Raw genomic sequence first — 13664 nt, 5'->3', positions numbered from 1 at the left:
AGTACCAGTGTCATGGTGAGATCACTATGATCCTCAGAATCACTCCTGGAGTGAGTGTTGGGGATGATGTATCTGTTTTTGAAAAAAGGGTTATAAAGCCTGTAAGAATAAAGAGGTGATATCAGACAGGATAGTTATTGCATATGTGTATGTGATGACTCTGTGCATACAAGTGGCAAAATGAAAATATCATAAATGTAGTTAAATCATTGTGTATGTGCATGTGATGATAAAATAGGAATTAATACTACATGTTACATGATGTCATGATAAATAGTATTTTTCTTGGTGCATCATAATTTTGATTAAGAAGGGTTAAGAATTACAGGAAAAATCAAGTATAAGTGTGGGACAAACCAGGCATGAGTGTCTGATGCCTCCATGCATGAGCAGTTGAGAGATGTGGTGGTGAGAGGGGAGGATAAGTTAACCATTATAGTGTCCTCTGTGCAGATCATGTGAAGATGAACACTGTAACAATCAACATCAACTGAATGACCAAGAGTAGCACTCACCAGTTGGTTACCACAGAGGATGCAGAGTTCTCTCTACATCAATGAACAAGATGGGCGTTCTTATGATGGAGTGTCTGCTTGTTCAAGAGCTGCCTCCCTCTCAGTGTGTCCTCAAAGATGGCATGCCTGAACTTTTTCTAAGATACTTTATTGATGTCCCTGCTCTGACTAATACCATTTCTCCATATCCAGAACAAGGTCTTGGAAGACAACATTCATGTCCTCACATGGGGCCAGAACCACATGCATGACAAGGACTGCCAGCACTGTGACACCCTGAAACTGACAAGTTCTGGACCCCTAAAAAAGGTGAGTGAGCAATTGAGTGGAAGAAGGTCATCAGCTCAATGGTACATGCATTCATTGTGTAAAAATATGTGACAAAAAATCACATATTCCATACACATACTAACTCCACCATTTCATGCAGATCAAGGTCTGGAATGACCAATTTCTATCATGTACATGTTTTGGTACAATTTATTGCATACATGTACACAATGACTACACACGTTTTTTTTAGCACACAGAAACCATAAAAGGAAAAATCACAGCTGCTGGGATTTACCTGGACAAAAAGTCAATTTTTATTCTTGTCACACACAATTCAGAGGGGCCATTTGTCACATCTCAGTGCCCTTCATCTCTTACTTCTTGGCCTCCTGAGGAATTCATTTCCAATCCAATTCTGCTTCACATCCTCAAGCACCTCTCAACTGAACAGCACACCTGGCAGGCAACAAGTACAAGATTAGCAAGAAGGGTATGCTTACCATCTACTCACCACTGGGATCAGCACAGGCTGCACCAGATGCTGGGTTACACCAATCCAAATTGACATGGTATGACATTATTCATTGCTCTCAAAACAAGGCTCATGTGTGTGATTACTAACCTGTCTCACCACACAGACTGCTTTCCATCCTGACGACCAATGTGCTGGAAATAACAGCTCTTCTCAACCTCCTTGCCAATGAGAATAGCCCCTGGAAGCTTCTGCATCTCATCTCATTCCATTGCAAAACAACACCAGAGAACTAGCTTCTCCACCCCAAATGCGCACATTGTTGATGCTAATCAATCCAAACAAACAAATTACAATTTCAGAAATGGAACCCAACAATGCCCTAAGTTGCTTGAAGCAAGACCCCTGAGAAGCCCAGCTCAATCACAAAGAAGGCTTGCAAGGCCAAGGACAAGGAAAAAGCAACTGAAATGACAAATTTTGGAAGTCTGGGGCAACCTGAAAACAACAACCCAGCCCCTACAAACCTAACCTTGATTGACATGATAATAACCTCAATCTGCAACATGAAGCTGAATGCAACAATCAAAGAAGACATTGTGCAGGCTGTAGACTCCTTGTTTAGAACATCTCCAGGAACTCAAGGGTGTTGGCCATTGAACTGGTGGTTCTCAGGAATGTTATTGTGAAGTCCAGGGGAGGTACCAAGATTGATGAAGAAGACCCCATTGTCCCAGTAACAGTTGTTGCTGAGCATGTCAAAGAGGATTTCCAGACTGTACAAGCCTTCTTAAACCCCACCTGTGCACTAGACACCAACATCACCATACTCTTCCCTCAAACCCACAAGCAATCAGCCATCTTCATGTTCACATTGGAAGAGGGAAGGGTGGCAGGAATGAATGTGATCAGAAGAGTGAAGAAGGAGTGGGCCATCCAAGAACTAAAGCAGTCTGACTGCTCTTTTGACACCCCCCATACTGTATACATCTATGCACCCAACCTCCCCCTCAACACTGTTGACACAGAAGCAAACTCACTGATTAAATCTTCCAAATTGACCAACAGCTCCATCACAGTTTCCTTCTGCACTGTGGAGGATGTGGAGAACTACATTGTGAAGAAATTCATCAACATCAACACCAGACCAGCCAACATCACTTTGTCCTACATCAGGAAGATCGAGTTCAAGCTCCACCTGAAAGGCACACTGAAAAGATGGAAGTTGTCAAACCTTTGCTTGTTCCTGAAAGCAAGCTTCAAGGAAGCAGAAATTGTGAGAAGCCCTTTGGACAGGCAGAACCTCTCCTACAGCTGGATCAAATTCAACTCAGCACAACAGATGGTGGAAGCATCCCTCAAGACTCTGATCACAGTGACAGGAGAGAGACTAAATTGGGAGGAACCAAGAAAACGTGTGGAAGGACCTCTGCAAGCTTGGCATTCATGGATTTATCAACCATCGCCTTCACCACCACTCCCTGTACCTACACCAGGGCCAGTTCAGCTGTGGTCCCAACTTTGCAGTGTCTCTGCTGCACCATCACCTCACCCTTCAATTGGCTGTTCCTGCAGCAGGACTACATCCATCAACTCTCTACCTACAGTTCAACAACGGCAGCCAGGAGAATAACAACAAGTAGGCCTACTGCCACTGGCTGGTGTTCAACAAGGTGTTTTGATCAATCACCATATCCTTCCTGCCTGTGGGACACACCCACAAGGATATTGACCAGATGTTCTCAACCTTCATGATTGGCATGAAGTATAATCCACAGGTCCTGACTGTCAAGGCATTCAAGCAAGGTCTGCAGGACTGGTATTCTGCACCTCACCTTCACCCTGAGCCTATATTCCTTCTCAAGTGCTGGTCTATCAAATGCTGGATGGATCCCTATATCTGTGGTGTTCAGGGCACCTCCAGGCCTCATGTCTTCCACTTCTCCTGCCATGAAGATGATGTGCAGATGTTTCACTTGATCTCCGATGTTTATAAAGGACTACCATTCCTCTGCCTCACCCTGGATGGGTCCCTACTCCTTCCTCAACATCTGTCCCTCTGACTCTCCCCTTCCTCTTCTCCTGGCTCAGCTTGATACCACCATCCTCAAGGATACCCTCTCTGCCCTCACTGAGCTCAACAATACCCAGACCATGAAGAAATCCTACCAGTATCTTGTCTCTCTCTTCAATAGGCCACCTCCAGAGCAGCTCTCCAGTGACCCATTCAGCTGGGTTTATTGGTACAGACATGCTCATGTTAGTGCCCCTTGTTGTGTGTTGTGTTGTGTTGTGTGTGGTGTGTCTTGAACATGCATGTGTGTCATTCTGACTTGTGTTGCCAATACAGCACAAGCACTCAAGGAGAGGGAGGACCTGATGTGCAAGTTGGAGCAGCTCAAGGCGCAAGTGGAGAATGCCATGCTCCCCAACCCTGGCAGTGACATGCATGTGTCCCTCATGCTTGATGGCATTGAACACCCTGAACATGTATGACCCCACCCCCTCTTGACATCCAAAACCATGTTTTCCCCCCTCACACACCACCATACCATTGATGTGTGGCATGTTGTGGTGTTGCAGTGGGAGAACCAAAAGGGCGAGTACCAGATGTTCAATGTGAAGAAGGGCATCAAGGAGTGGAATGAAATCAAGACCCACCTCCAGAACTCACTCAGCAGTACGCACACACACATGAGCTTGGTCTTGCATTGCATGCTGGACGTGTTGTTGGACTGACCTCTCAGCTCTGACCTCTGGATCCACAAACAGAGATCCTAGAGAACAGCTTCCACATGGTTGCTCAAGTCTCTCTCCAAGACAACTGTTCAGCCAATCAAGTCTCCAGTTGACATTTAATTTGAACACTGTTATGTCCTTAAGGATGCAGTATGGGCGAGCCCCCCCCCTTGCACCAGGTGAAGCCTCAAAAAAATGCTAAGCATGCAGGTTGTTTGTTGTCCAACAGTGAAAAATGCAGACTTCAGCCAAAAAGTTTTAGAGGAAAAGTGGTCTTGTCTCCATTGCTGAAGGCCAAGTCAGTAGACCAAGAAGCTTGAGCTAAGATGGCAGCAAGAGAAGAGGAGATGCTGTGCAGCTTTAGAATGGTTGATTGCCAGGAAGAACAGAAAGAATAACAGAGACTCCAGCAGTGGTGGTGGTGTGAAGGGATATGATGCAAACTGGAGAGTGAGAAGAAGCAAGCCAAAGAGCATGTGGAGAAGGAGAAGCAGCAAGCTGAAGAAAGAGCTCCTTCAATTGCTGCAGGACAACTATGGGACCCCACAAAGGACCATAACAACAACAACAAAGAAGGCCAGATGTAAGCATCGCCAAAGCAGTAGCCTTCCACCAACCAACCATGTTCAGACTCATCAGGGTATGTATACCCAGGCCAGCAACCCACTGCATGTGCAAGACAACATTCCCAGCATGGAGGAGATCCAGAAATGCCAAGAGGAGAGCTTGTTGCTGAGCCACTCCCCACTGAGGTTCTCCTTGTGCTTCCTCTCCCAGTGGCTCCACTGCTCCTGCCATCTCCAGTAGATGCTGGCCAACCCAACACCATCAAGCATCATTGTGGCGATCTCAGCCATTGCTGCCCTCCAGCAGCAACTTGGGTGGCAATCAATCCTCAGCGACCCTGCCTTCCCTCACACCCAGGTGGTGGTGAAGCGAATGCAAAAGAAGGTCAGGAAGCACAAGATTGACAAGGAGGAGACAAAGCCACCTGAGCTGATGGATTCTGAGATTGACACCACCTTCCACAATCTTCTGAGCACACCTGCCAGCATCCAGTCAAAACTCTACCTCATCCTCCTGTGGTTCCTCAACCACCACTCCAGCAAGACCATCAAGAAGACTGTTGGTGAGGTGGTCATCAACAAGGAGCAGCAGTGGGTCGAAATCCATCAGGGAACATACAAGAAAAATGTGAGCACAAAGTCCAAGGCGGATCCACTTGCCTGTGTCTGCCTTGCCACTCAGCCACACGCACTCTACCACTGCCCACTTAGCATTGTAAGCCTCCACCTTGATCATCTCCCTTCAAAAGAGCTGGGTGACCATCTCTTCTGGAACCTTAGCAAGATAGGGGTGCTAACAAACCAGCTGATGGGGAAGATGATGATTGGACAGTGCCTCTTTGAACCAATTCTTGATGCAATCCCTAATCTCTCCTATCCTTGTGAACATTACAAGACAAATTCCATTTGCCATGCCACTGCTATTGCTGCCATTGAAGGTGCAAAGCACAGGGTCATCAAGGAGGCAAAGGAGCAGACACACCACACAACCAACACTGGTCTCAACACATACCTCACCAACACTGCACCCAATCTTGCTTCTGTACAAAATGTGTTGCTTGAGTCCCAATGTATGCCACCAATTAATCTGGGGGGGGGAAGATGCCACACACTGATTAGATTTGCCACAGATGCCAAGACAAGCTCTGCACCCATGCCCACACCCATGCCTGCGCCCTTGCCTGCCCCTGTGCCTGCGCCCACGCCTGCATACCCAACCAAGGAGCAGACCCTTGCCACCTCTGCCTCTCTCTCCATCACTGGCACACATGGCTGTGTGTTTAACATTTATGTGAACCATGATGCTTAGGTCAACATATTAAACATTCCTATCATCAAGTTCCACACTCCAATCAGATCGCCAAATTCCTTCACAAGTCCAATGTTTAATACCCCTGCACATTCTTTACTTCCCTTGCTCACCTTTTCTCCATCCCAAGCTCACTCCATCAGTAGTGGCTGCCACAGATGTCTCTTGTGCAGAACAGATGGACTGTCTCAAGCAGTGGGCCTCCCCAACTCCAGCAAAAAGTTTAGCATGATGACGCTGGCTTCACTGCACATATGCACTGCACATCCCACACATCACAAACAAGTCTCACCAAGGATGCTGTCATGCTCCTGGGACTGTAACCCTTGGGCTGATCCAGTGAGGGTATGTTGACACCACATGCCTGCACTCTGGCACACATGCACACACAAGCTGACATCATGTCTGTGGAACATATATCCAGGACAAAGATGTAAATATGCTTGTTGCTCTTGCTGCACTCATTGATGGCTACATAAACAACTGCCAGAGATACATCCATGGCCACAGCACCATCCAGCTCGAGTCTCTCAATGGCACTGCCTGCAAGCAAGTCAACAAGGATTGCAATTGGACAGTGATGTATGTGCTGCTCTTTGATGCAGGAATCTTAGAGTGCAATGAAGGTATTCTTTGTGTTGTGTGCGTGTGTGTGTGCATGTGTGTGCATGTGCATGTGTGTGCTCTGTTCTGGTTAATGCTCACAACTGTGCATCATCAGGCAAAGAGAGTGCAATCCTTGTTGACCTCTTTAAGCACATCAGACTGGATGTCTCCTATGCTGAAGAGAGACAGTGGCTCAAGGTTCTGATGGTGTGGAAGAAGTGAGATGATCAGCATGCTCAGCTGCACCAGAGATGTTGGCAGCAGCTACTCAAATGACGTGCTTGTGCTGAAACTGGTACAGTTGGGTGGTGCACTAGGGTTGCCCTTTTACTCACTTCAGTCATATCAGCCAAACAGCAGTATGCAATCCTCTCAAAGAAGCTCATCTACAAAGCTTACTCCACCAAAGATACAGCTGCATGGGTTGCTTTGTCTGTCATGTACCACCATGTTGGGGAATGTATGTAAGATGTTCTTGCCCTCCTCCTCATCCAACATTCCTAACTGCTGTACTGTTTGGTAGTGCATGGGGCTTACATCAGGACATATCTTGAGTTTCATCACATCAAGCCCATCATTCATGGAGTTTGTGCAGTCCTGCTCATGTCCAAGGAGCAGTACTGGATGGATTGGCACCTGCAGCAGTTGCCCCTGCCCAGAAGAGGGGTCAGCCAAGGAAGACAACAGCAATGTCAGCCTCTCCATTGCAGAAGCCTCACCAAGGCAGTGTCATCTCTGCCTCTGCCACTGCCACCACCTCTGGCCACCACCCATCCACCACCACCACCCAACCACCACCACCACATTCACCACCACCACCACAGCACACTCAACACCTTCCTTCACCACTCTGTGCTTGCTGCCACCTTTGACCCTGTCCACCTTCCCCCCACAATTCACTGTCACCCCACACTTGCAGCCACCCACACTCACAACCACACCTGCACCAACAATGCCCAGGATTCTGCCCAGACCACAGAGATCGCCCACACTCCAGTTGCTACCACAGTACATGGCCACAGCCCCCACCACCACAGCCACCTCCTCCTCCACCACCCCAGCGCACTCAACACCTTCCTTCACCTCACCACTATCCTCCACCACATCACCCTTCACACCAACGTCCTTCCCCACAACACCATCACCTTCCTACCTTGCACCCACCTTGGCCACTACCCCCGTACTTCACAACACCCTCTCCTTCGTTCACCCCAAACTCTTCAACAGCACTGTCACCTTCTTCTACCTCGCCATCATCCTCTCCACCACTGCCACTCACCAGCCAGGAAATCCACAAGCAAGTGTTTGGACAGGTACACAGCCATGCTCAGATCTATGCTTTCAATCCTAACCACATGTGTTGCCACCAGCACATAGATCGGCCTCGTCTTCAGTGCCCACACTGCTGGTGGAGCTATGTGTACCAAGGCGGGCTTGATAACCACATATCCACCATGCACGCATCCTAGTGGTATGCCCTTCTGCACCTTTTGTGTTTGCTTGGCAATGGTGTTGCTAACATTGTGTGTGTGTGCATGCATGCGTACATGCGTGTGTGTGTGGTGGGTGCGTGGTGCATGTGTGTGCGTGTGCGGGTGCGCGCGTGCGTGAGCAGGTAAGGAGCAAGGCTGCAACCAATAAATGATTATACAAAATAATTAGTTTAAATTTGTATGTGGTGTGCCCTGGCGTCCGAGATTCTCCAACTTTTTTCGAGGCTTCATGGGCACAAAGGGGGGGGGTACCACGTCCTTAAATAGGCAACGACTTCATTCCTTTATTATTCGTCTTTCTCTTTCTTCAACTACGAAGAACAACATGTTTATGATACACTTCTTTCCAGATCCACTACTGCCTCTTAGCACTCACTGCAATCCAGCTCTGCTCACACGTGTGGCACCGACAGAACACCGTGTCACTGCTGCTGACATGCTACCACGGTGGTCATGTGCGTGTTTATGCCACCTGTCCAGGTATTGGGGCGCACATCACGCGGATCGAGCGCAACCAGAACAAGTCGCAGTGGATGTTCTACTACCTGCGACGCTTCAGTGAAGAACAAGAAGGACCCCAACGAGAAGTACCTCTTCCACAGCTCGCGGGTCGGTCGCCACCGGCCACGTCACAGGCGGCCATGCCAAGAAGGCACGCACAACCGCACAACCGCACACACGAGAGTGGTAGACTGACGATCAGTCCTGGCCATGAGCAGATGTTGTACTGTCATGTGACCCTGGGCTCGGTGGGCACGGGCAAGTCCGGCATCAGGCGGCTGCCTGAGAAGCGAGGCGGTGGCCTGCACGATTCCGTCGGGCAGGTCCACGGGGGCAACGGCATGTATGTGGGTACGAATCCCCCACACTCTCTTACGCCTCGCTGCCGATGCTCACGTTGGCGTGTGTCGTGTGTGTCACAGTCATTCCCCGAGTACACCATCCACTACTGGTAGTCGTCCTTGATCAACGTGTACACAGACAGCCATCCTTGGCCTGCCCGCCCGACCGCCTGCTAAGGCACCCCCCAACCATTGCCTGGGCAGGAGCAGCTTTATGTCGACAGCAGCGGGAGGTTTTTGTGGTATCTTTGTTATTTTCAACAATTTGTTGTTTTTGTCTAATTGCTGGGTGGGTAATGAATGACAGTTGAATTTTTGGGTATGTTTACAGATGATTTTGTGGCTATTTTATGCCCATTTTACAGATGATTTATATGGCCATTTTGCAGATGACAGATGATTTGTATGCCCATTTTTGCAGACAACAGATGATTTTCATTGCCATTTCACAGATGACAGTTGATTTTTATGGCCATTTTGGCACATGATTGTGCAGACAACAGGTGATTTTTTATGCAGACAACAGATGATTTTGCAGATGACAGATGACAGATGATTTTGCAGACAACAGATGATTTTTATGCCCATTTTGGCAGATGATTTTAAAGGCAACAGATGATTTTTATGCCCATTAGGCAGTTGACAGATGATTAGGTCCAATTTTTAACTTGCACTTTTCTGCAGGCAGATAGGGTGCAGGCCAGCAGGTGGGTATACCATACATACAGAACTTGTGGTCATTTGAAATGAGAGGTCCAGTCATTTTGAAAAGTGATTTTGTTTGTGAGTTTAACCTCATATATATGGTTTAGACAACACAAAAATGGTTTTAATTTAAAAAGAACAAGACAAAGTTGGGAGCATCTTGAGAAATGGCAGATTAAAATACCATCATAATGAGAGATATGATGCTGGAATCTGCATGTGATTTTGACATGCTAGACTGCTGCTCATAAGTGATATTGAGGGACTTGAGATGAAAATGATTTAATAAAAACTTGGAATGTGTGGAGTTAAAAGTGATTTTATCAGTGTGAAATGGCACTGCCTGGGGGAACTTGATGTGCCTGTGTTCACCTTTTGAACATCTTGCAGAAGTGAGACTCAACAGCTTGGCATGGGTGAAGTGCTGGGTGTTCAAGGCATCCAAGTATTTCTGGTAGAGGTGATCCTTGGTCATGATCATTGGCATGTAGATGGAGGTTGAGATGGGTGCAGTTGTGCAAAACAGGTGATGAGTATCACATATACCCAGCCCAAGGCTGATTTTGGTGTGGTGAGCTTTGTGGGGCAGTGTCCAAGCCACACAGCCTGCCACACCACATCAGTTACACCAAAATCATCATGTACAGGTACCTGTATCCAAAATGCCCACCTGCCAGCCTGAGCCCTATCAGCACATGCCTGCCCACCCACTCACCCTGCCTGCCTGTCCACCCACCTGGCAGCCTGCCCTCATGCTGACCTGCCCACCCACCCACTGCAGCCTGCCCACCCAGCAACCAAATGCCACTCTTTCTGCATGGAAACAGTGAAATAAAGTGCTTTAATGTGAATATTCCATTGAGTACACATATGTGATCTCAAGTCCCTCAATATCACTTATAAGCAGTGGTTTTGCATGTCAAAATCAAAGATTCAGATCCAAATCTTCAAAACTGCCCTATAAATCAAAAATGTCAAATCTCACACGATTTTAGCACAACAAAAATTCCAAAACTCATTTGCCCAAGATAAAATCACAACCAAAATCACTTTTCAAAATGACTGGTCAAACGAGGAAAAGTTCTTGGTGGATGCAGTTGGTCGCATGGCTTTAATTCAGATGGCATGATCAATATCATAGCCACACTGGTTGCCTTTCCTGCTCACTCATTTCTGTGCACAAACATCACCACATACACCCACAAGTGTTTGTCTGTAAGGCTGAAGAGGACAAGACAGCAAGCACAAAAAGGAGGATACGGCACGGTGGATTCCCGGGTGGTCGCCCACCCCAGTACTAACACCGCCTGGCGCAGCTTAACTTCGCTGTTCGGATGGGAAGCGGTGCTTTCTGCGCAGTATGGCCGTATCCATCAGCAGCCTTCACCACACACTGTGCCATCATCACTGTCGATGTACGTGAGTTTCTTCGTTCTTCTTTCTTTTTCTTCGTATTCTTCTTTCTTCTTTTGTCGGCTTACACTCTTGTTTTGTTGCACTGAACGTTGGTTGAACTAGTTTGCTGCTGTGCCGCCATGGACGAGGTGCCTCCTGAACTGCTCGCGTGGACGTTTGAGTCGTGTCTCACCGAACAGCACCTGCGCATCCTGCCCTTCGTCTGCAGGTGCGCCCTCTCGCTATCTTCCCCCCCCCCCAAAGAAGCCTTTCTACTTCACCAACGCTCGAGTGGTCCGTGTTCGGCCCGCCCAGGCGGTGGCGGGACGTGTGCGCCAACGCTGCGCTGCGGCGGGCCATGCTCCGGGGCCTCGTGTTCTCCTTCGGCGGCGGCGACAGCCACTTCGACCAGTCCGTTCTGGGTCATCCCCGCCAGGAGGAGGTGTGCCCCATTCATTGCGCATCATCATCGATGTTGTCCTTTGTTTTGATCATCATCAGCCGTCGTCGCACCAGGGAGTCCGTTGGGCGGCCCCGGCCCGGATCGGCGCCCTACGAGGCCTGCGCATCGCTGCGGTTGCGGCAGGCGAGAACCATTCGCTGTTCCTGACCGACGACGGCCAGGTGGCGTGGACGCCCACCATATTGATATATAAATATTTATATATATGGAAATAATAATAGTAATAAGAGTGTATACTACTAATATACTTAATATTATGTTATTATTTTCAATATATATAGGTCTACGCTTGCGGGGTGTCTCTGAACGGCAGCCAGCTCGGCTTTGCCGGGTGCCGAGAGGAGGACCTCTGCCAGATGCACTACGTGCCGGAAAGAGTGTCCGGCTTGGACGACGTTGTGGTGGTGAAGATCGCAGCGGGTCCCACTCACAGTCTCGTGCTCACGAGCACTGCCGCCGTACGCCAACCTATCATGTGCTGTGTGTCTTGCGTCGTGTGCTGTGTCGTTGGTCGTGTCGTGTCGTTGGTCGTGTCGTGTCGTGTCGTGTGCCGTGGAGGCAGTGATCTAACTTGATAGCGCTAGGTGTATTCGTTTGGCGAAAACCGGTATGGCCACCTGGGCTTGGGCGACTACGAGAACCGCTGGACGCCCACACTGGTCGAAGCTCTCCGGGGTACTCCCTCACAAGAATGAGAGCCTATCTGGTTGGCCAACCACTGACTCTGTGTCCTTACTTAACGCAATTCATTGTCTAATCGCCCAGGCGAGGAGATCGTGCAGGTGGTTGCGGGCGACACCAACAGCGCAGCGATCACGAAGAGTGGCCAGGTCTTCATGTGGGGCTCGTGCCGGTCCTGCATCGACCTGCCGTCCAACGACCCCACGAAGCCCACGCTCGTGGAGGCGCTGAGCGGCACTCCAATCGCGGCCGTGGCGCTTGGCGAGTGCCACTGCCTGTTCCTGACCACCGATGGCCTGGTCCTCTCGTGCGGCCTCGACTTGTACGTACAGCCCGCACACACGTTGCGTGGCCGCGCAAGTGGTGTGCCTCTGGGCACCTGGGTCACCACAGCGCTAACCAGGGTGGTGGTTGGGTTGGTCTGTCGCACAGGTACCACAGCGGCCTGTTGGGTTATGACGTGCGCGACAACCCGCGAAAGGAGCAGCGAGTCCCACGCCCAATCCCACACTTCACCGGCGAAGTGGCGGCGGCAATCGCGGCCGGTACACCACAAGCTCCAAAAGAAAAGTCGCAAAGTTGTGATGTCTGCGAACTGACGCGATCTGCCACTTCCACGCCGGGTCAACAGGCGAGGGACATAGCCTGGTGCTCACCCGAGACGGCCGCCTCTTCGCCTTTGGGGACAATCGCAGCGGTCAACTGGGCCTGGGGCGCACATCGCCCGAGCTAAACGTCAGCAAGCCGACCGAACTGCCGAGCCCGGTCGCTGCGCTCGCGCACGTCCAGGTGCTGCCTGCCCCACCCACCATCAATTCCTCTCAACTAACCTTACCTCGTCATTTTTTATATATTATTTTAAGGTGGCGGGTGTAGTTGCAGCCCCGCTTCACAGCTGCGCAATCGCCCATGACGGCTCAGTGTACTCCTTTGGCGACGGCGAGTTCTACCAGTGCGATTTTAGCCCCCACGTTCTGTTTTGCACGGGGAGCTGCCATGTGGGTGACTGATATCTGTCTGTCTGCTCGGCCTTTCCCTCCCAGGTTGGGCCACGGTACAACCGACAGCTGGAATGTGCCCAAGAAGATCGATGCCCTCGTGCCCTTCTTCATGACAAGCATTGCATCCACTCGCGCACACACCCTTGCCCTCTTGTAGGCCAGAACCACCGCATCATCAGGCCCTGCCCACTTTAAACAGTGGCGAAAGACAGCCAACTGTACCAACCAATAGCAGCTTCCTGAGGAAGGCAAAGAGGCTTGGGGTTTTTGGGTTGTTGGGATCAAGGGAAAGCAAGCCAAAAAGGAGGAGGATACGGCACACATGCCACCAAGGATCAGTCCACACACTAAAGGTGGTAGATGCTGCTGCAAAAAAGGATACGGCACGGTGGATTCCCGGGTGGTCGCCCACCCCAGTACTAACACCGCCTGGCGCAGCTTAACTTCGCTGTTCGGATGGGAAGCGGTGCTTTCTGCGCAGTATGGCCGTATCCATCAGCAGCCTTCACCACACACTCTGCCATCATCACCTCCCCCATGTCCCCACGCCAACGTCACCCTCTTAGCTCATCAACGCGAAGTTGAGAAATGATTGATGGCGTGT

General features: G+C 49.7%; 5 protein-coding genes across 5 annotated transcripts; all 5 read left to right on the top strand.

Annotated features, from left to right (window-relative positions):
- Positions 1-3285: 3285 nt before the first annotated feature.
- ACA1_093680 (uncharacterized protein) lies at positions 3286-4112 on the top strand (the record flags this gene model as incomplete). Its single annotated transcript, XM_004334787.1, has 4 exons — positions 3286-3478; positions 3611-3750; positions 3844-3940; positions 4033-4112. 4 exons carry the CDS (start codon positions 3286-3288, stop codon positions 4110-4112), a joined length of 510 nt encoding a protein of 169 aa, XP_004334835.1.
- A 694-nt stretch (positions 4113-4806) lies between these two features.
- Positions 4807-5227, top strand: ACA1_093670 (uncharacterized protein; the record flags this gene model as incomplete). Its single annotated transcript, XM_004334786.1, has 1 exon — positions 4807-5227. A coding segment is annotated over one exon (421 nt), but the record flags the coding sequence as incomplete, so codon positions are not given.
- Positions 5228-6313: 1086 nt separating this feature from the next.
- Positions 6314-6702, top strand: ACA1_093660 (uncharacterized protein; the record flags this gene model as incomplete). Its single annotated transcript, XM_004334785.1, has 2 exons — positions 6314-6500; positions 6596-6702. The coding sequence occupies 2 exons, from the start codon at positions 6314-6316 to the stop codon at positions 6700-6702; spliced, it is 294 nt and encodes a 97-aa protein (XP_004334833.1).
- An 841-nt stretch (positions 6703-7543) lies between these two features.
- On the top strand, positions 7544-8821 carry ACA1_093650 (uncharacterized protein; the record flags this gene model as incomplete). The annotated part of the gene is made up of 3 exons (XM_004334784.1): positions 7544-7793; positions 8454-8560; positions 8693-8821. Coding segments are annotated over 3 exons (486 nt in total), but the record flags the coding sequence as incomplete, so codon positions are not given.
- A 2234-nt stretch (positions 8822-11055) lies between these two features.
- Positions 11056-13217, top strand: ACA1_093640 (regulator of chromosome condensation (RCC1) repeat domain containing protein; the record flags this gene model as incomplete). Its single annotated transcript, XM_004334783.1, has 10 exons — positions 11056-11144; positions 11231-11357; positions 11417-11539; positions 11660-11836; positions 11963-12053; positions 12144-12381; positions 12492-12604; positions 12691-12848; positions 12923-13011; positions 13103-13217. 10 exons carry the CDS (start codon positions 11056-11058, stop codon positions 13215-13217), a joined length of 1320 nt encoding a protein of 439 aa, XP_004334831.1.
- Positions 13218-13664: the final 447 nt, after the last annotated feature.

Source organism: Acanthamoeba castellanii (genome assembly GCF_000313135.1).
Source record: "Acanthamoeba castellanii str. Neff unplaced genomic scaffold scf7180000084645, whole genome shotgun sequence".
Taxonomy (NCBI): domain Eukaryota; phylum Discosea; order Longamoebia; family Acanthamoebidae; genus Acanthamoeba; species Acanthamoeba castellanii.
Note: the sequence above shows the minus strand (reverse complement) of the source record. Positions and strands in the feature narration are given on the sequence as shown.